At 27.2% G+C, this 21,123-nt stretch overlaps 1 protein-coding gene, 1 long non-coding RNA gene and 1 pseudogene across 2 annotated transcripts; all 3 read left to right on the top strand.

The window, feature by feature from the left end:
* The first annotated feature begins 4,271 nt into the window (after window positions 1-4,271).
* On the top strand, window positions 4,272-6,761 carry LOC111298484 (uncharacterized). The gene is made up of 4 exons (XR_002691182.2): window positions 4,272-4,662; window positions 4,766-4,871; window positions 6,138-6,244; window positions 6,413-6,761. It is a non-coding gene; the product is annotated as an uncharacterized LOC111298484 (long non-coding RNA).
* Window positions 6,762-9,170: 2,409 nt separating this feature from the next.
* Window positions 9,171-10,202, top strand: LOC111298485 (early nodulin-like protein 3). The gene has a single exon (XM_089745002.1). It carries the CDS (start codon window positions 9,289-9,291, stop codon window positions 10,048-10,050), a length of 762 nt encoding a protein of 253 aa, XP_089601128.1. The 5' UTR covers window positions 9,171-9,288; the 3' UTR covers window positions 10,051-10,202.
* A 694-nt stretch (window positions 10,203-10,896) lies between these two features.
* On the top strand, window positions 10,897-11,314 carry LOC111298247 (protein RALF-like 19 pseudogene; annotated as a pseudogene).
* The last annotated feature ends 9,809 nt before the right edge of the window (window positions 11,315-21,123 follow it).

The raw sequence follows: 21,123 nt of genomic DNA, 5'->3' as shown, positions 1-21,123 counted from the left end.
GATTTCACGAATCAAACGCCTTATTAAAAGTTCAATTTCTTGTATGAGTAAACTAGTGTATTTATATATATCTAATTGCATTACTTAATACACTTATAAGTTTATTAGATCATGTCCACTAATGAAAATGTTGAGATTGTTATCTAAGTACAAAAGTTCACTGAAGCAAATTTCAAAGATTTGGTAACACTTTGAAATGAATAAACATTATGAATGAAAAAGATGTGAGAAATATATAATTATTGCAAAAATGTTCTTAATATTGATAAAAGGAATAGGATAAGAGCTATGAGAAATCACATGATTAATTGTGCAAAACGAAAGGTAAATAATATAATTTTCCATTTTTCATTCATTTGTTTTCTTTAAAACCAAACGTCTCCTTAAAAGTTCAATTTCTTGTATGAGTAAACTACTCTATTTTATATATATCTAATTATATTAGTTAATACACTTATAAGTTTATTAGAACATCTCCACTAATGAAAATGTTGAGATTGTTTATCTAAGTAAAAAAGTTCACTGAAGCTAATTTCAAAGATTTGGTAACACTTTGAAAGAAAATTTGGGAAGAACTCAAGATGATGTAAGATTATTGGAATTTTGGAACAAAATTTCTAAAATAGGGACAATTTTTTTTTTAAAATAAGGCGTTTATTATTAAAAAGGCAATGAAAACAAATTTGGGAAAGAAATTATGTGATGCTTACAACTCAAATTTCTAAGATAGTGGCATTTATTATAAAAAAAAAAGTCACAAAATGATTTTAGCAAAATCCTGCTCTTTTTTCACTTTTATTTTGTTTAAATTTATTGAAATTGTTTTACGTTAGCAGTGCTTTATAATAACAAATGCCATTATTGTAATTTTTAGCAGCATTTTTAATGTAAAAGCTACAAATATTTTTATCTTGTCACATTTTTTAGGGCAGCTTATCACATTTTTAATCAAATATAAAAAAATACTGTTATTGGGCTTTTTGGTTCGAGGTAATACATGCAATTTTTCTCGAAATCTTGTTATTGGGTATTTGATTCTAACATTTGGTTTAAGGTAATATGATTCCGATGAAAAGTGACAGATTGTCGACATTATTCAAAGTCTCAAAATAAAAAATTCACCTCCTTTTGTAGTATTCTAGGATTCCATAGGAAGAAATTACGTTATTTTCAAAATTGACCTAAATAAAAAATTATGAAATAATCGTTGCTATTTTGAAAAGTATGTCTGGAAGTGACTGCAAATCAGTTATAAATTTTTGCTACTAAAATTTTTTTTATATTGCAATTAATAGCATTTGGCATGAAAAATTCCTTAAATAATCTTGTAGGATTATTTAAGGTATTTTTTTGGCAAAAAACATCTTAAATAAGACGTTTTTAAGACTACTCTATTTTATATATATCTAATTGTATTAGTTAATACACTTATAAGTTTATTAGAACATGTCCACTAATGAAAATGTTGAGATTGTTATCTAAGTAAAAAGTTCAATGAAGCTAATTTCAAAGATTTGGTAACACTTTGAAATGAATATACATTATGAATGAAAAAGATGTGAGAAATATATACTAATTGCAAAAATGTTCTTAATACTGGTAAAATGAATGGGATAAGAGCTATGAGAAATCACACAATTAATTGTGCAAAACAAAAGGTAAACAATATAATTGTTCCATTTTTCATTCATTCATTTTCTTTAAAACTAAATTCTATTGTTATTTTATTTATAGGATCATATTTTAACATAAATGTAGATTCAACATACAAAATTGAGGAAGATCATGAATAATTTTTAATTAGTTGATATCAAGTATGCCTATTTTAAGTTTTCAAACAATAAATTTTTATTATTAAGTTGTTTGTTGTATTTAAATTTGAAAACTTGTTTATTGTTAATTTTGTGTTACCTATACTTTTAATTTATATTTTATTTTTTAATTTTAATTATTATTATATGAAAATTAAGCTTATTCTTTGCTTGAATTCCAGCTCATCTTTGGATTTGGGTCAAGTAATCCACACCCATTAAATTAGTTTGAGAGTCAAACTTTAACTTAATAATCATGTAGCTAAACAGATTTGGATAGTAAATGGGTATTACCAAATTATTATAATAAGGTTCAAATAGCAAAGTTAAAAAATAATTGAATATTTAAGGATTCTTTTAATATGTAATATAATTGGATCAAAATATGAGTATTTAAAACATTATGAGTATCTTACTCGTTGCCATCTCTAGCACTTTTATTGTTTCTTCAATTTTATGTATACCGGTATTATTCTTTTTTTGTGAACTTAATAATGAATACTTGGTTTAATTAGAAAATGATTTACGAATCAAGTTTACATGAATCAAAAACCGTAGAATCGATGTTAAGTAAATACTGATAGAGATTTTTACTTTTTTTAAAGTATTTAATAAGAAATTTTTATATTTTTTAATATTTAAATTGTAAAAAATATGTAAATTGTGTTATTTTTTTATGAATATTTAAATCTTAAAACAAAAAAAATGTAAAATTGCTCAATCATATTTTTAATGCAATTCTCTTTTACTATAGATTATTTATTTATTCTAAATTATTTGCACAAAAATAATTACATGAATTTTTTGTTCCATGTTTGTTACACGTAAATAATTTACATAAATTTTTTGTTACATATTTGTTGCACATAAATAATTTACATGAATGCCAAAATTATTATTATGATAAAAAAAATAATTTTTTTGGATCATTATTTAATGAATTTAAAATTTGTTAATACTCAAAGTATGAGAAAATGAAATAAATTCAAGTAAAAAATATATTTTCATGAAAAATAATAAAACAAAATAGTGTTTGTATTTGATATTTTTATAATATTTAAATTACTATAAAAATTAAAAATAAAATGTAAATATTTTAATATTAAAAATTTGAAAAATATTTTAAATTATTAATAATTTTTAATTGTTTTGAAATTTATTGATAAAAATATAATTTAAAATATAAATAAATTGATTGATCAAAATGTTTGTATTTGATAAATATTTTTATGCTAATAAAAATGAAATCCTTTAATAAAAATATTATTTAAAATATAAATTAAAACCATTATTAGTGTATAATGTAATTTATATCATGTTGTATTTACTATATGATTTAATTGAAATTAAAATTTAAAATATTTATATTATTTATTAATATTGATCATATAATTTTTATTATATTATTGGTTGATATTCTTGTCTTCAAATTCAACATTTAAGTTCAACTTGACATGGGGAGTAAATATTTTGACTAGAATACATTAATATTAATATTTTTTATTTTTTAAAATATTGATAAACTTTAGGTCTCAATGCAAAAAAATAATAATGATAAAAAATAAATATAATTTTGAGACAATTCATAAAAGAAAATGCCGGCAATTAATTTGTGAGAGAAAAGTATGTTTTTTTACTTTATGTTGAGTGATATGTTTTTATTTATAACTTAATCAATTGTATGATATCTTTCTTTGTTTTCTATTTTATCATTTAAAAATAGAAAATCTTTTTCACCCAATTGATCAATCTTTTATTTTAATTTTAATTTTTTTTAATTTTTTTTCTATTTTAACAATGTTTATTTAATTGTATTAGAATTATTTTTTGAGATAAAAATATCATTTGAAAATTATCAAATTAATTATAAATGTTATATGAAAAATATTTAGAATAAAAATAAGGAGAATAACGTAAAAAGTATAAAAAAATTAATTTAAATTATAAAAAATAAAATGTTATTTCTCATAAGATATTTTTTAGGTCTTTTTTAAAATCTAAAATTTATCAATAATATTTTTATTATAAAAAATCAACTTTTATTTTTGTTTTTCATTCTCTTTTATTTTCCCTTTTCTTTCCATTCCTTTTCTTTTGCTTCCCTTTTCCCATCCCCTCTCAAAGCTGGGGTAGCTCCTTTAGATTGAGTAACTCCTCCAATAATTTTCAATGCCACATGATCAATTAATTCTCAATGGACAAGATTAAAGACTCATTTGGATGCAACTAAATCTCTTGTCCAGATCTAATTGCCATTTAAATTTGTGACAGTCGCACCATATAAACACTCAAATATATTTGATGTGACATGATCGACACTATCACAAAATTATTTAATATTAATGGATTTTTATTAACAAAAATTTTTTATTTGCAAATGTCGACGAGTTATTGATGATTTTTAGACGGATCATAAATATAAAATTATTATAAAACTATCGACGGATATCGATGGATGAAAACTATCCGTCATTATTCTATAAATGATGATGGCGTGAGATGTTGGCAAATTGGTGCAGGATTTATCGATGGAAAAAATTTATTGATAATTCATAGGTAAAGTCTTTATGGACGGATATTTTTCATTGATAAAAAATTTTCTGAAAAAATTTGAAAAGCTGATTCGGTATAAAATAAATTAAATGAAATAAAAAATTTAGGTTACCTACCCCGTTCATTTTCTTCCGCCGTTGATCAGCAGAATCCTTAATTTTCTAAAAGCCCACCTCTGAAGCTGCTCCTTTCTCCTCTCCTCTCTCTCTCTCCCCTCTCCTTGCCACCGTGAAGCCCTGCTACCGTGAAGCCGCCGTGGGTCCTTCTCTTTTTGCCACCGGTAACTTGCTTTATGACAGTAAGTTGAATCCAGGATCTTGTTTTCTAGTATTTGGCCTTTGTATGCATATTTGTTTCTGTTCCATGTTCCATAGGTATGAGTTTGGTTTTTGATGTTGCAGAGGAACGAATTGACGAGGTTGAGTCATGATAAAGTGAATGGGATGGAGCAATACCACCAATGGCTTTCAGAAAGTTTTGACATTTGGTTTAGAGTATAAAAGAGATGTAAGTAATAAGATTCAAAAATTATTTCCACTAGTAAAATAGATGCTAGCAAGTAAAAAGATTCAAAAATTATTCCCACTACTTAGATTTTAAAAAAAGAAAAAAAAAACTCAACTTGGGCCAAATTCACAGTTAAAACTTAGAACTATAGATGGTTATAGTAGTATTAATGATTTCTTCATCATGGTATGAGAGAAATGAAAAAGAAAGATAGAAATAGGAAAAAAAACCAAGAACTTACACTAGGGTTATATATGTGTTTAGAAGCGTCCTTTATTTAAGTTCCTTATAAAACCTTATATAATCAGGATCGGTTTTCGTGGTCTTTTATCTTATCAGATTGATGTTAGACCTCTTTATCTTGGTTTGGAGAATGGCATGAATATTGTAATTCAATTAAGTTCAATCATTCTTGTTTTGCTTTCTGACATTTTGATTAATTAAATGAATATTTAATTCAAACTTATCTTGTCAGGAATTATCAAATTAATGAGTATATGAAGTTAAATTCAAATTTAATACTGTTAAAGACTTTGTACCTGTGGCGGATTCATGATTTTTTTTCAAGAATGTCCACTTATAAAATATATATAAAAAAACTGTTAATAAATTTACCAATTTTACGGTGTCCAGGGAAAATTTTTCGTCAGATTTTCTTTTTTCCCCACCTTTGAGGGTGTTCATAGGAAGATTTTGAGGGTGTCCATTGAAAAATTTACTTTTAAATTTTGTTATTTTTCAATTTTGAGGTGTCCATGACTCCCTCCCACTAAAAATAGCTCTATGAAACTGCTTTTCCCCTTCTTAAGTAAGCTGGTCTTAGTTTCCAGCTTATCTTGTGACTTCTTGCTCCATTATTTTGAAATTAAGTTTGGTTTATCTCCTCTATCAAAAAAGAAAAAAAAATTATGGTTTATCTCCTAAACTATTTCTAGTTTTGGAAAAGGCTTTTAAAGGCCATATCAGTAGTGCCAGAATTCGATGTAAAATTGTTATATTTCGCCACTGAGACAAACTTTTTTATTCTCTGCTCACATCTGGTTTTTCTAATGTCATCACTCTTGGATTTGATATTTATAGATTAAGTATCTAGTTACTGCTACTGTAGCCTTTAAGGGTGTTGAAGGTATTCTTTCTATCTTTGGCAACAGTTTCGGAGCTTATAATTTGGTTTGTTTTGTGGTCTTATGTGTGTTTTTTTCTGTTAGTAGTTTAATTATCAACCAAGTCAACTAATAAAAGTATTACACTATTCTTCTTTTGTAGGTTCTGCAACAAGTCATTCTTACTCATATAGTGCTATATTGTGTGACTTTTACAACTATGACATGGAAAAGAAAGAATCTGGTCTACTTTTCACTAAGTTCTCACAGGTTAGTATTTGATAGTATATATTTTTCCATAAGGAGTAAGGGTTGATTGGTGTTTCCATTTCTTCCTTCTAATTGTGCATTTCTTATTGGTGATTCTTTTGAAACTGCAGATGTAGATGGTGAAAATTTCAATGTATTATTTCTAACTGAATTTCCTTTGCTTCTTAGAACTTGGTGCTGTTAGGGGCATTGTTCTTAATTGGCATGAAGAAATCAATTCCCAAGAGACAACTCAAGAAAAGACTCCGAAAACCAAAACCAAGGGTCTACTTTCTTGTTCGACATCTGCTTACCTTGAGGAATCCATGGATTTGTATATTTGTATGCTTATATCAAGGCTTTGTTCCTTTAAGTAGGGAAAATAGGGCATATTAATTTGACAATTTGATACTGTTAAATACTAAGTTAAGTTCATGTATATTTAATTGAGTATCAGAAAGAATTTGATAATTTTGCTTTTAAATCTGCTACTTTTTTTTTTTTGGTTTTACCCATTTTCATGGAATTTGATATTGCACATTCTGTCGTTATGATACTGTTTTTTTTTTTTTTATCACCAATAAAATATCAACTAATTTTATCGATTACCAATAAAATTATTATTGATGGAATATTTACTAATGAAATTTTTTATCGATAATTACCAACAGAATTTTAAATTTACAGAGAAATTATTATTATCAAGTTGTTACCAATAAAATTTTTCGTCAATAAATTTTATCAATAAAAATATTACTGATGGAATTTAAACTATTACTGACAAAAAATTTGTTGGTAAAGCTCCTTTTTTTGATAGTGCAGTGGTGATAAGTCACAGGACATTTTTGGTCTAATGGTTAATGTCACTTTTTTTTTTTCAAATTTATTGTTATGTCTAAAATGTCCCTATAACTTTTTTTTGTTTAACTTTTTCAATTTGATTTTTTATTATTATATAATAAATAAATAAAGTTTATTATTATATAATAAATAAATAAAATTTATTATTATATAATTAATATGAATTAACTAAAAATAGATAACTAAATAAATAATAAGAAATAAGGACAAATATTATTTGATATATTACTATTATTTTTATTAAATTTTAATTATTTATTAAATAAATTAATATTTGAAATAAAAACAATTTAATATTTTGAATTATTTATTAATTTAATAAATTTTAAATAATGCAAAATTTTAATACATTTAATTTAATATTTTTATTAGTTGTTTTCTTTCCTTATTTCCATTCATCTCATTACTATAATTATTTTTGTATCTTAACATATTCCCTAATTTTAATTTAACCATTATAGTAAAAAATATCGTCTACACTTTTTTTTACTTTCTTTCCAATTTCACCGTTTATTTAAATAGAGTATAAAGCTTCAGGCTTTTGGAATTTAACGTTATTATTACAGTTAACATCAACCTACGAAAAATAAATTTCTTCCCAGTTCTATCTACCCTCAACAATAATAATCTAGTATTTTATCCACAATTTCAAAACCTTAGTTCTCTTTTTTTTTTTTTTTTCATCTTCGTTATCTCAATTCTATCTTGATTTTCATGTCCATGGATCGATCTATATGTTAAGTAAAAAAGTCAATTTGAAAATTTTGTTTCCAATTTTTCTATAAAACATTTAATTTAATTTTTATAAAAATAAGATGTGTCGTATTTGAGAACTTAAGATAAATGATTGTGGATCATGCATTCGATATGATCTCCAACAAATAATCACCGATAAAAATCGAATCCAAAATCTATTTGTTTAAGTGAACGAATCTTGATTAATTGAGTCAAACCACTTATTAATCAATCAAATAAATATTACAACAATGCAAAAGCAACTTAACCAATTTAGAAATTCAGATATTCTTTTGTTTGGCATTAAAATAGTATTGAAAATTATTGGTGGGGAATTTGAATAGGGTGGAGCCGCACCACCCACCGGCAATCCTCGGTCACTGATCTAGCCGAGAAAGACTAAATCTAGTGACGACAGCTTACTCCCCTCCTCTCCTTCCTCTAACTCTCTTGATATCCTCTCTTTGATTTTAACCGTCGATCTATCGTCCTCTGTAACATAATTAAATGCAAAATTTCTCTAATTCCAGTCATTAATTACATCATAAACTTTTCTAATTATTCGTATAAACTTTGGAAGATCGAAGAGTATCTCAAGTTACCACTAAAATCACCTAAAGAATTCAATTCAGTTATAAAAAGTTATCAATGCAATTATTTCATATCTACCAGGAAGAGAAAATGAAAAAAAAAAAAAATTTGTTGCTTTTCCTTTTTAGTTCCTTTTTTCTTGCCAACTTAGAAACTCTTCATGTCTAAGGATTTCCTTCCTGATTCCAAAACTGTTCAACAACGGAAAAAATATATATTCGTATTATTTCTTTTTTTTTTTAATTTTTATATACAAATTTTGAAATCATATCACTTATAATTATTATATTATAATTAATTAATTAATTAAAATTTAAAATTATATGAAATCGAAATCCAGTGAATCTCTATATAATTTTTTAATATGATTTGATGATTATAAAAGTTATGTGTAAAATACACACCTAATTAGCTGTCCCAATTCCGAGTTGTATATATTTTGGCTTTGGCATCATCCATACCACAACGTCCGATATAGTAAATAAATAAATATATGGTAAAATAGATATTGAAGAGCCCAATTAAATCACTCTTTTTAAGTTTCTGGTCTTAAGAAACAATTTTATAAAATTTTACATGACCGTTAAATCTCCTGCATGTTGAGACGTGTAAAAGCTGAGGCAGCTAAGAAATAAAGACGCCCAATGAAACGCCTCTGCTAATTCATTAACACCTATCAAGCCAAACCATTGCCATATAATTTCACCTTGTGCTTTGCTTTGCATGCTTTACAACGGTAACTTCGTCCTCGATTCCCCCTATATATTCCCCTATCAAATCCCTACTCCAATGCACTTCAATTCTCTCATTCCTAGCCCATAGATTTTCCTTCTCTCTATAAAAAGTTGTCTTCGGTTCTTTGTTGTTTTGCAGTATCAATGGGGTCCAAAGGATTTCTTGGTTGTCTGTTGTTTGTGATTGTGTTGTCTTTTCTCATCTGTTCAACTCAGGGTTACAAGTTCTATGTTGGTGGCAAAGATGGTTGGGTGGTTAGCCCTTCCGAGAACTACAATCATTGGGCTGAAAGGAACCGATTCCAAGTCAATGACACTCTCTGTAAGCACCCCTTTCTCTCTCTCTCTCTCTCTTTCTCTCTCTCTCTATATGTACATCGGCTAAGAATTGATGATCTGAATTCTGATATGGTCTTTGGGTATCTTTGTTTTGCAGTTTTCAAATACAAGAAAGGTTCAGACTCGGTGCTCTTGGTACCAAGAGAAGATTACGACTCCTGCAACACCAAGAACCCAATACAATCCTTGACAGAGGGTGATTCGATCTTTACATTTGATCGTTCAGGTCCCTTCTTCTTCATCAGTGGCAACGCTGATAACTGCAACAAAGGACAAAAACTCATCGTTGTGGTCATGGCTGTAAGGCGAAAACCCCAGGAACTTCCTCCTTTTCCGTCTCCCTCATCTGTTGTACCAGCAACAACGCCAGTTTCTCCGCCTCCTTCCCCTGTTCCTAAGACTAACCCTCCACTGGAGTCACCAACGAGCAGCGAGGCGCCAGCGGATTTGGATGCTCCGGTACCGGTTCCATCAGAGCAAAAATCTGGTTCATTGGGATTAGTCCGTTCTACTTGGCTAGTGTTGGGTTCTAGCATTTGGGTGAGCATTGTCATGGGCAGTTTGTGAGGTCCTTGGGACAACAAAGTAGTTTGTTTTCGGAGCTAAATTAAGGTTTAAAAATTAGAGGAAACAAAAATAGAGGTGGGATTAATTATTTTGTTCTTTATTATTTTCATAATTTAATTTCTTTCGTCATTAATAAAATAGTATGGCTTTGGTTCGAGTTCAATATAATTTTGATATCTGGTTGATTATTAATAACTAAATATCAGCTACCACATATGGTTTTACAATTATCCTATATATATATATATATATATATGCATAAAAGAGTGAAAATATATGGATATAGTGGAAGCTTATACCCTCATTGAAACCAAAAAATCTTATGAAATTATGTTTGTTTTATTGATTTAGTTTATTTGCTGGATGTCACAGTAGAAAGAATATTTTCATAATCAAAATTTGAATATTAATTTCTGTAATTGAATTGAAAATCAATGGTTAAATATTATTTTAATTGAGTATATTAAAAAAAATGTGTTTAAAAATATTGATAATGAAGATATAGTATAACATTTTCAAAGTATAAAATCATCTTAAGATCAATTCTAAATTTAGTTATTTTAATTCTATTATGTTTTTATTATTATTATTTTTTATAATTTAATGTATTTGAATGAAGTGCGCCCACATTAGTGATTTTAATTTGAATATATAGTAGTTTGTGTATATATATATATATATATATATATATATATATTTAAAAAAATCTTAGTGAGGGAGCAAGAAGCGGGCATCCCCTAACAAATGTAAAGCTAAGCGTGAAAAAATTATAATCACATAAAGCGTAGTTGAAGAAATGGTAGCATGCATTCTTTTGCTCCCAAAACCAAACTATCACCCATTTCTTTGCCTGACCTTTCTCCCTCCCTTTTTCCGATGACTAATCGGCTTTCTTTTGCTCTCCTTATTATCCCTCTGGCCTTATCGGCCGAGTCATCGTCTTCCCACAGTACCATGCATTGGAGTCGAACCTCGTTCTCGAGCAAGGTTCGCGATGGAAGTCTGAGTGAGTGCGAGGCAAACATGTTATGGCCTATTAGGTGAGTGCATAGGCAATGAGGAAGAAACGGTGATGGAATCGGATATAAGCCGTAGGGCATTAGCTGGAAGGAGAAGGTACATTAGCTACGGCGCCCTAAAGCGGGACCGAGTCCCTTGCAATCGTCGGGGCCATTCCTACTATAACTGTGGCGCCCCTGGGCGGGCTAATCCTTACAATAGAGGGTGCAGTGTCATCACACATTGCTATCGATACACTGGTTAAATCAACCAATTCTATGTCCGTCAAATTTTCCTTACATTTGTCCTTCATGTGACCACTTTTGTAGGCCAAGATTTTATTTATTTATTAATTTGCTAATTTTTTATTAATTAACAAAAGTTTTAAAAAAATGGCAGGGATGTATAATTTCGGGGAAGTAATTATTATTTTCCATATTTAATTTTCTTTTTTCGTACTTATTTTTTGTTTTGTGTGAATGTAAATAAAAGATTATCTCTCTGATTTTTTTATTTCATCTATTTTCTTTTCTTTTTTACATTTAATGAAAAATATTTAAATGAATTTTTTAGGTGAAGTTTAATAAATTTTTTTACTGAAAATGATTAAATAAAAACTAAAATAAAAAAATCGATAAATTAAAAGATCTAATTACATAAATTAAATGTATAAAATTTTAATAAATTTTGATATATTTTTAATAGGTATTTTTTTTATAAAAATATTGATAAAATTTTTATCGTTAAATAAATATCGATTAAATTTAAATTATAAATAATTTTTTTATTTTTTTATATATTATTAATTTTTACATTAAATCCTACAATCTATTGGTTTAAGTGTTTTAATAAAATTTTTATTAAATTATTTTTTAAAAAAAAATTTACAAACTTTACTTAAAAATTTCATATAAAATTTATCCACACTAAATAGAAATAAATGATGAGGATGAAGTTCGAACTCCTACGTTTATGCAAATATCAGATTTTTAGTTTGGATTATTGGTCTTGATAGTTGTACTTTTCAGAATATAAAATGTCAATTCAACCTGTAATAAAATTATACAATCATAATTAAATTACTGACGTAATAATTTTTTATCACGTGAGTAATTGATCTCACTTTCTCTTAATATGTAAATGTCAAATCAAATAATTGTTTTTCTTTTTTTTCTTTTTTTTTTCTTTCTCAATCTCTCAAACCTGCCACCATCCCGACCCCTGCAGAAAATTTCTCTTCTCCGGTGGAAAGCTCAAAGTCTATGCCACTAAACCCCTTAGCTTTACTTAAGGTACGAACCTCAATCTATACCACCAATTGCTGCATCCGCGAGATAAAATTTACCTGCCTCATCAGTTTCCCTTGGAATCGCATCATTTATATGAAGCTCCCTCACTATTCCAGCAAGTATCAGAACCTCAATCATGAATATTTTACCCTCCCCATACTTTTGTCCCCATCCAAGCTTTGCATATTGTTTTCCAGGGAGCTGTGATAATATAAGGGAGAGTGTGTAAACCTATATAACTCAGAAAAGCAGCCACATCCATGGGGTAAAGTGTTTAATAGCTCAAAATCTATTTCATATAATTGGAGGCTTGAATTCAGGTTTGAGGGAGAAAGAAAGAAGAAAAAGAAAAAAAAAATTTTTGAGGTAGCATTTACATATTAGAGAAGGTCACAGAGCTCACATGATTAAGGGTTTATTTAAATAAATATTGAGATTAATTTTGATAAAATTAAAAATAATTTAAAAAATAAGATTAATTATTGTAACAATATAATTAAAATTAATAAAATGATATATATTTGAATGTAAAAGTAATTATGATTTTAAATAAAAAAAAAGAAAGGTGTTATTAATGGTATTAAGTTAAAAATTATATATAATAAATTTATAAATAATTAAAAAATAAAATAATATATTAAATAATATTTTTATTATATTAAATCAACAAAATTGTTTCATAATTTTTAAATAAAAATCAAAATAAAAATTAAATTATAGGAATATTTTTTTTCTACAATACAATTTAAAGGTAAAAAAAAAAAAAAAGAACCGGACAGCTAACAACCGACCTAAAAGGTGCTATGGATGAATCATATAATTTCAATCTCACCGTTGATATCCAAACGAGTAATTGTGGCGTTTTGCACAAATTGGCATGACAACCGCACCCCCCCCAATTGGCGATAGGTTAAATCCAAATCCACTTTAAAAAGATTATCATGTTAAAAATTTAATAGTGATTTTGTAATTCTAGTAAATTTTAAATTGATATATTACATCCCGAAAAATATAAAAATTAAATTTGTTCATTTTATTTTACATTAATTAAAATTTGATTTTTTTACTTGACTATAAGTACCAATCCCATAATTTGACTTGTTTTATTCGTTACATACTTAATTTTAAGGCATCATATCTATTTTCTTCATAATAATCATCACGTGGGATTTAATAGTTTTGTGTTTTAATCAAACTATCATAAAATGTGAATATGGTAAACATGAAACCTGATACAGCGAAAGCTCGTTTTTATGTTCCACAAAGAATTTAGTAAGTTAGAGATTTATGTATATATAACATATGGTTATATATGATTGCCTAAAGATATAATATATATATTAAAATTATTACAAATATGTAAGGTAATATAATTAATTATTGTCATAATAATTTTAGAAATTGTTAGATAAATATTTTAAAAGTTTCAAATTCAAATGAGTCATCACTATTTTTTTTTTTACTGAACGTGATTGATAACTTAAAAACATATTTTCTTAATAAAAATTTAAAATTAATTAAAACTTATTAAAAAGAAAAAATTTTTCCATTTGGTTTGCAAAAACAAATTTACGTTCTAGAGTTCAATTACATGTGAAAAAAAATTAATACTCCCAAAACACCCTTTCTAAAAACGATATCAAGTGATTATGAGTTATCCTTTTGTTTTGATAAAAATGATTTTAATTTTAATATTTAAAATAATTTTTTACTTTTTATTTTTTTATAAAATCCTTTTAAAATATTTTATTTAGGAATAAAATAAAAATTTTTAGTTTCTAAACATTCTCTAAATTTTCTTATATCTAATCAGAATTTCGAAAAGTATTTCTACAATTGTATTCTCATCATATTCTTTATAATCTAACATAATATTTTTTTATAAAAAAATAAAAAAACCCTCTAATAATTAAGTAAAATCTCAAAAATTATTTTCACTTAAGAACATTAGTTTTTATTTCAAAAAATAAAATTTCAAAATTATCATTTATTACTTTGTATTTTTTGACAATAATAAAATGCATTATATAACATGAAGCAACCAAATGAAGCAAACGCAAATTAAAATATGCAAATATAAATTTAATGCCATTTCATAAATCTTTAATTTTATTCATTATTATTATTATTATTGGAAATATTTAATGATGAAGGAAATTATATTTTTTTTGTTAGAAAATTTTTTTTATTTTGTAATATCTAAGCAAAATTTAAGAAAATTAATCTTTCAATTAAAAAATTATCATAATCAAATTGTGGTAAAAATGAAAATGATATTCGCTAGTAAAATATGATTTGAATTCCTTCTAATATTTATATAGGATTTCTAAAATAAAAATTTCAATTAGGAATATTAGTTTTTATTCCTTTTTTATTTCTAGAAACCTTTTTCAAGATTATCATTTTATTATTTCTCTTTTATTCTCAAGAAATACCTTGTATATGATGCAATAATACAATAACTGATATAAATAAAACCACAACATGTAAACAATCAATTTTATTTTATTCTTTTCAAAATTTTTCATTTTTATGTCTTTCTTCATTATCTCTTTAATGAATATCTTAGAAATAAAAATTTTTAGTGATAAAAAATTTTTCTTAATTCCCGAATATTTAAGTGAAATTTATGAAAATTAATCATTTAAAAAATTATAATAATTCTTTGAATAAAGATAATATTTCTTACTAAAAATAATCATTTGAAATTCCTTCAATATCTAGTTATGATTTTCAATGTTATTTTTTACATAGAAATACTTTCTAATATTTTTGTTTTCCAAACAATGATGATAATTATTTCATAAAAAAATACATTTTATTTTCTATTTTGATCAAGGCACTATTTTATAAATTTAGAACAACCAGATGAAATTTAAAAAAAAAATTATGAAAATAACAAGCCCATGTTCATAAAAGAAGAATACCTCTTTTGGGTTCTGAATTGAGGCTCAAGAGGAAAATCCAAGCAAGCGGCCTAAACAAAGATGGGCATCTAGGTCAGACACTAAGCGGGTCGGGCTTAAACCAGGAGGGCTGGGTCGGGTCTACTAAAAAAAAAAAAAATTTATTCTATCTTTATTTTAAAAAAGTTATCCTCTTAGCAGGAAAAATTAGAGCATCCCGCCCGAGCCCAGTTTCTAGCGCCTTTGCGCCACCGTCGCCGTCGCACCTTCATCGTCAGTCGCATTTCGCCAGCACCAATTCAGTTCCCAATCTACACCGAAATGAATCTCTCTTCTTCCTCTTCACACTTTCCTAACTGGTTTTCTCTAGAAACGCCTCTAAGCTCCTAGATCTAACTTTGAAACCAACTGTATCAAACCAAAAAGTCATTGACAACCGCTGCTCCAATGGCTACGATTTTCAATACATCATTCTCCTCCTTCTCCTCTCGCTTTATCCCAAAAAATAAGACCCAAAATCCTTCCAAACTACCCAAACCGAAACCCTCAAAGAACCTCCTCTGTTCGTGTGATTTTTTTTTGTAGCACCTTATGGGGAATGAGGTTGATTTTCGTGTTTTTTTAGGTTGGATTTTTGGGTAAGAATGGGATTCTCGATGGGTGAAGGGCTTGATAAGGGCGTCGGTGGTGAGGGGAGGCTGTTTCGGAGTTGGGGAATTTAGGTTTAGTTGATGGGGTTGTATTGGTGTTGCAGCAGATGGTGGCTTCGGTGGGTTTATGGTGGTGGTCTTGGCTCTAGGTAGCGATGTCAGGGGAGGGTTGTCAATGATGGCAGGGGTGATAGGAAGCTCAGCTAGTGGTAATGTTGTCTTGCTCTGTGCTGATGAAGGGAATTGCTGGGACTTTTGGTTCCGAAAAATTGGTTCCCCTTCTCCGAATCCCCTTGTGAATTGCTTTCATTTGATCAAAATTAGAAAAAGCTAAAAGCTTGCTGCATCTAAAAGGTAAATTGAGAACTTTAGCTTGTTGTGGCGTGTAAGATGGGTTGGAGAAAGTGGTTGTGTTTGGGAGAATGAAGCTGTGATCCATTGGTGCTAGGAAATCAGAGGGGTAAAAGGGAGGTGAAAATAGGATAGCTGAGAATGGTGCGGCGAAATGGGTTGGAAGATCTGAGAAAGCTGGCTGCAGACCAAGCTTCGGTTTTTTTTTTTTTAATGTTAACTTTTTAATTAATTTTAATAAAAATGAAACTGATACTGAGCTTTAAAACTTGACTTGGGCCTAGAATTAGAGTTTGGGCTTGGAAAATTGATGTGAAATTTTATTAGGTTTTTAAGCCCAAATGATTCAAAATTGATTTGGATTTGGTTTTGACACTTATAAAATAATTTAAAAATAATTAATCCAAAACAAAGTCTAATCAAGTTCAATTATATTAATCCAAAACAAAACTCAATTGAGCTCAATCAGATTAATCCTATTAAAATGTTTAAATTAGTCCAAATTGAAGTTGAACAAATTTGAATTGATTTGGATAAAATTAAATGTTTACAATTATTTTTTTTTGTATACATTATTAAAAACCAAAAAAAAAGTAAAAATATAGACAATAATTTTGTTCGAAGTCAACAATTTGAGGGTTTTTCAAATTTTTTTTATTTTGATTTTTGAACTTTTTGATTTGTTTGGATTTTCTAAATTTTGTTTTAATTTTATTTTATTTTTTGGGATTTTTTAGTCTTTGAAAAGTTTCTCTCATTAGAAGTTCTACAACTTTTGCAAATAAATTTGAAAGTTCCTTTTATTAGAGGTTCCATAACTTTTGAAAATAAATTTAAAAACTGTTCTCTTTAGAGGATCTAAAACTTTAAAAATATAACACAATAACTAAAAAATTGTGTTCAGAGGTCTTTACATATTGGGAATCTTAAAAATTCTCAAAACTTTTTTTTTTCAAAAAAACGTTTTTAACTAATCCCATATCTATTTTCCATATTTTTAACAACTTCTTTGGGATTGAGCCTGGATGTCTTACAAATCCTAATGGATTATGCTCGAAAAACTTACGAATCTTTGTTTAGAGTGCTTAGAGATTATGTCTTAAGATCTTATAAATCTCAATACTTAAACAGGTTCAGCTCATAAGACTTATGAATCTTGCTCGAAAGATTTAGAGATTATATTCGAAAATCTTACAAATCTCGACATTTATAAATGTTCTTCTAAACAGAGGTTCCACAACTTTAAAATTTTAAAATATTTTGCCCAAAGGACTTACGAATCTTTCTTATCTTTGCCTAAGGGTCTTGGAAATTATACTTGAAGGATTTACAAATCATTTTGATTTTTGCCCAAAGGTCTTAACAACAAATTTCTCATTTGATGCCGAGAGGTATTTAAAATTTTTTGATCTTGAACATCTTAAAAATTCTTAACATTTTCCTTTCTTAAAAACATTATGAGTCTTACTCGAAAGACTTAGAGATTATACCTATAAGTCTTATAAATCTCAATATTAAAATAGATTTTACTCGAAAGACTTATGAATCTTCTTTAGAGGATTTGAAGATTATACCTCGAGAACTTATAAATCTCAACACTTTGAATGTTCTTCTAAACAGAGGCTTTATAATTTTAAAAATCCTATGATTTTAATTTGCCAAATCATCTCATTATCCAGGTCAAAGCCATTTTTAAAATAGTTTTCTTTCGAGTTTGAAACCCTTTCCATTTTCAAAATTTTTAAACTTCCTATCTTAAATGCTTGTTACTTTTGATCTCACAAAATTTTCTTTCAAATCTTTTAATCATCTTAATATTTCATTCTTTAAATATCATTTTCAATTTTTTCATTTTTTTACAATCTTTTTTTTTAAATTTCATTTTCACGAACCTTGTGAATTTTCAAAGAGGCATTTTTCTCTTTCATTTTTTTCCAAAGCTTACAAATCGACAACTATGGTGATTGATCACCATGATGCAAATGTAAATCTGTAAATGTCTATTTTAATGATGTAATGCATATAATTTTACCAAGATGCAAATGCAAATAAACTCTACAAAGAGATAAATTTAACCATTAAATTTTATGCACATGCTCACTAAATGAACAAATACATGAACCGAAAATGATGTATATTTCCTCTTAATGATGAACATGATAAAAACATTATGCCCCCTTAAAAGTGCAAATGCACAATTCCTTAACATGGATGCAGATTCTTAGAAAAACCATTCTTTTTGTTTGTAAAATTCTTTTCTTTTCTTTTCAATTCCAAATCATTTGATTATTCCTCTTTCCTCTTTCAAATCATTCTTCATCCTTTTTCTAAGAGATTTTCCTTTCCATTCAATTACACATTTCTCTCATTTCTCTTTTCATTTTCATTTTTATTCACACTTTCAAACCCAATCACGTAACATACATATGATCAACGCCTACTCTATATCTCATGAAAAATTCAAGAGATCAAACCACCATGTTCTTATAATTTTTTAAGTGCATATAAATGGAACATATCGTTTCATTTTAGAAAGAAATGTTTTATTTTTCACATTTCTTTTGTCATAATAACACATGTACTTATTCACCTTTTCATTGGAAAATAATCTCATTTGTTCTCACCAAAGTCGATTTTTCTTTTTCTTTCTTTAAAAAAATTCCATTTTTTTCAAAAAACTAGTTTTTCAATGAAAAGTATTTTATTTTGTAAATCAAAACTTGCCTTTCATTTGCAAAGTTCTCGCCAAGCACAATTTCTCTTTTACCTCGAAATTGGTTTATCTACGCTTTACAAAAATAGCTAACAAATAACTCAAAATTAACCAACAACATTGCTTTATATAACTAAATCTCGTGATCAAAGAAAATGAAATATTTCAAAAATGTGACTTTCGAGTCTCTTGAGAATTAGTTTTCACTATTACGGATGAAAAAGGTGACAACTTCCATTTTGAAATAGATTAATTATTTATCACATCAACGTTTTGGTTCATTAGGGAATGTCTCACAATTTGATAAAAAAATGAATAATCTTTCATTTAGGCTTGTAAATAAAGCACAAATTTTCTAAACTTATGAATTCATCAAAAATCAAAATTTTTGAAATCATTTCAAATGCAATCAAACTTTAACATTCTTTTAGTTTCCAAGTGTGGCATTTCTATAAATGTCAAGTCTAGTCATGTGAGGCTCAAGATTTTGGAAGGCCATTTAGGAATGGAAGAAGAATGCTTAAATTTCCAAAGTTAATCCTTGTAATGGATTTCAAACTTTTAGGGCATTGATATTCTCGAATCTTTCAAAAGTCTAGGTTACTTCTTTTACTTCATTAGGCATTAAGACTGGTTTCAAAGTTTTCAAATTTGCTCTAAACTACCTTTTTTGGAGTTTTCACCCTAGAGCCACTTTCTTCCTTCATTTTTTTTTGTATTCTTCTTTATTGTTTCATCATACGCTTAATAATCCAAATTTCATCCAAAATGGTTAATGATTCAAATAAGAAGTTAGACAATGAAAGAATATTAAAAAAAAAAAAAACTAATAAGCCATATGGTACTTTTCGCGAAGAAAAGCCTTTTCGCTCCGGCATTTATGTTTGATCGAAATGAACTTTTCAAAGTACGTAACGTAGGCCAAAATATGTTTAAATGTGATCAAACCAAGGATTGTTTTAAAACATTTTTCCTTTCATATTTCCCATTCTTGCCATTCCACTATTTTATTTTTTATTTTTTTATTGTTTTTCTTTTGCTTTACTTTTATTTTCTTTTTTTTTTCTTTGCACATATCCATTTCTGATTAAATGAGTTTAAAACTTTTCAGAAACTTATTTTATTAGACATTTTCCCCTTGACATATAAGGTTCTTTTTATATATTTAGAATAGGACTTTACCATGCATGATCTCGAATATGTCTTTTTTTACCCCTAATATAGAGGATGAGTCTTAGTCAAGGTCCATTGAGAAAGAATTCATCAAGTTTAAAGGGGTAGGAAATAGATAATTTTCTTATTTGTGAAAGAATAATAAAAGATATCCATTTGTAATCTCAAACATGATCACTTAATTTAAAAAGCGATTCTTTTTAGGAAATAGGTTAAAAAAAAGTCTTCTCAAAATTTCTCTTTTTTCTTTTTTAAAATTTTTGGGTTTCCTGACTTTTTATTTCATTTTCTTATATTTGGGCTTTTTCTTTCTTTCAAGAACTTTTAGATCTCTTTTAAGATTTTTCAAGTTTTTTTTTAGATTTATTCAAAATTTTCAAGTGCATGATATCACAATTGATCTTTTTTTGCTCCATAACATGTACATTGATACATTTTGCCAAACCTTTAATGAATTCGTTTAGGGTCACAAATTATTTATGTCACTTCATAAATGAAAAAGATTGGTCATAACTCGGGTTATCTTAAGTGCAATGAGTAGTCTTGCTCATTTACTTAATATTTACTTAGACACGGAGTAAATCCAATTTTTGGTAAAGAGTTAAAAGACTGATGTGTTTGGTGGTCATTTGAAGATATCTAGAAGGGTGGCTTTTGCAAATGAAGTTCTAGCATTATCTTGATAGATATCAAATTACCAGCTTCTAAAGCTTAAAAAATGTCAGGTTTGCTTAATTTTCAAGAAATCCATTAAAAAAAACTCAAATTAACAGCTTCATTATTTATTACCTAGACAAAGGTTATCACCTTTTTTGTTACAATATGATCGAATGAAAGCACAGTTTAAGGAATTCAAATGTATACTCGTTGAAAATATTAACGCTCTTGAGTGATTTTTATTCAAATTGGCTTGGCCATGAAATACTTGGAGGAAAAATGGGATTGGTCCATAATGATCACTAATTCTTTCAAGACTCTTTTCATTATTTGAG

Source organism: Durio zibethinus, chromosome 16, assembly GCF_047325235.1.
Source record: "Durio zibethinus cultivar Kanyao isolate XHJ-2024 chromosome 16, ASM4732523v1, whole genome shotgun sequence".
In the NCBI taxonomy this organism is placed as follows: Eukaryota; Viridiplantae; Streptophyta; class Magnoliopsida; order Malvales; family Malvaceae; genus Durio; species Durio zibethinus.
Note: the sequence above shows the minus strand (reverse complement) of the source record. Positions and strands in the feature narration are given on the sequence as shown.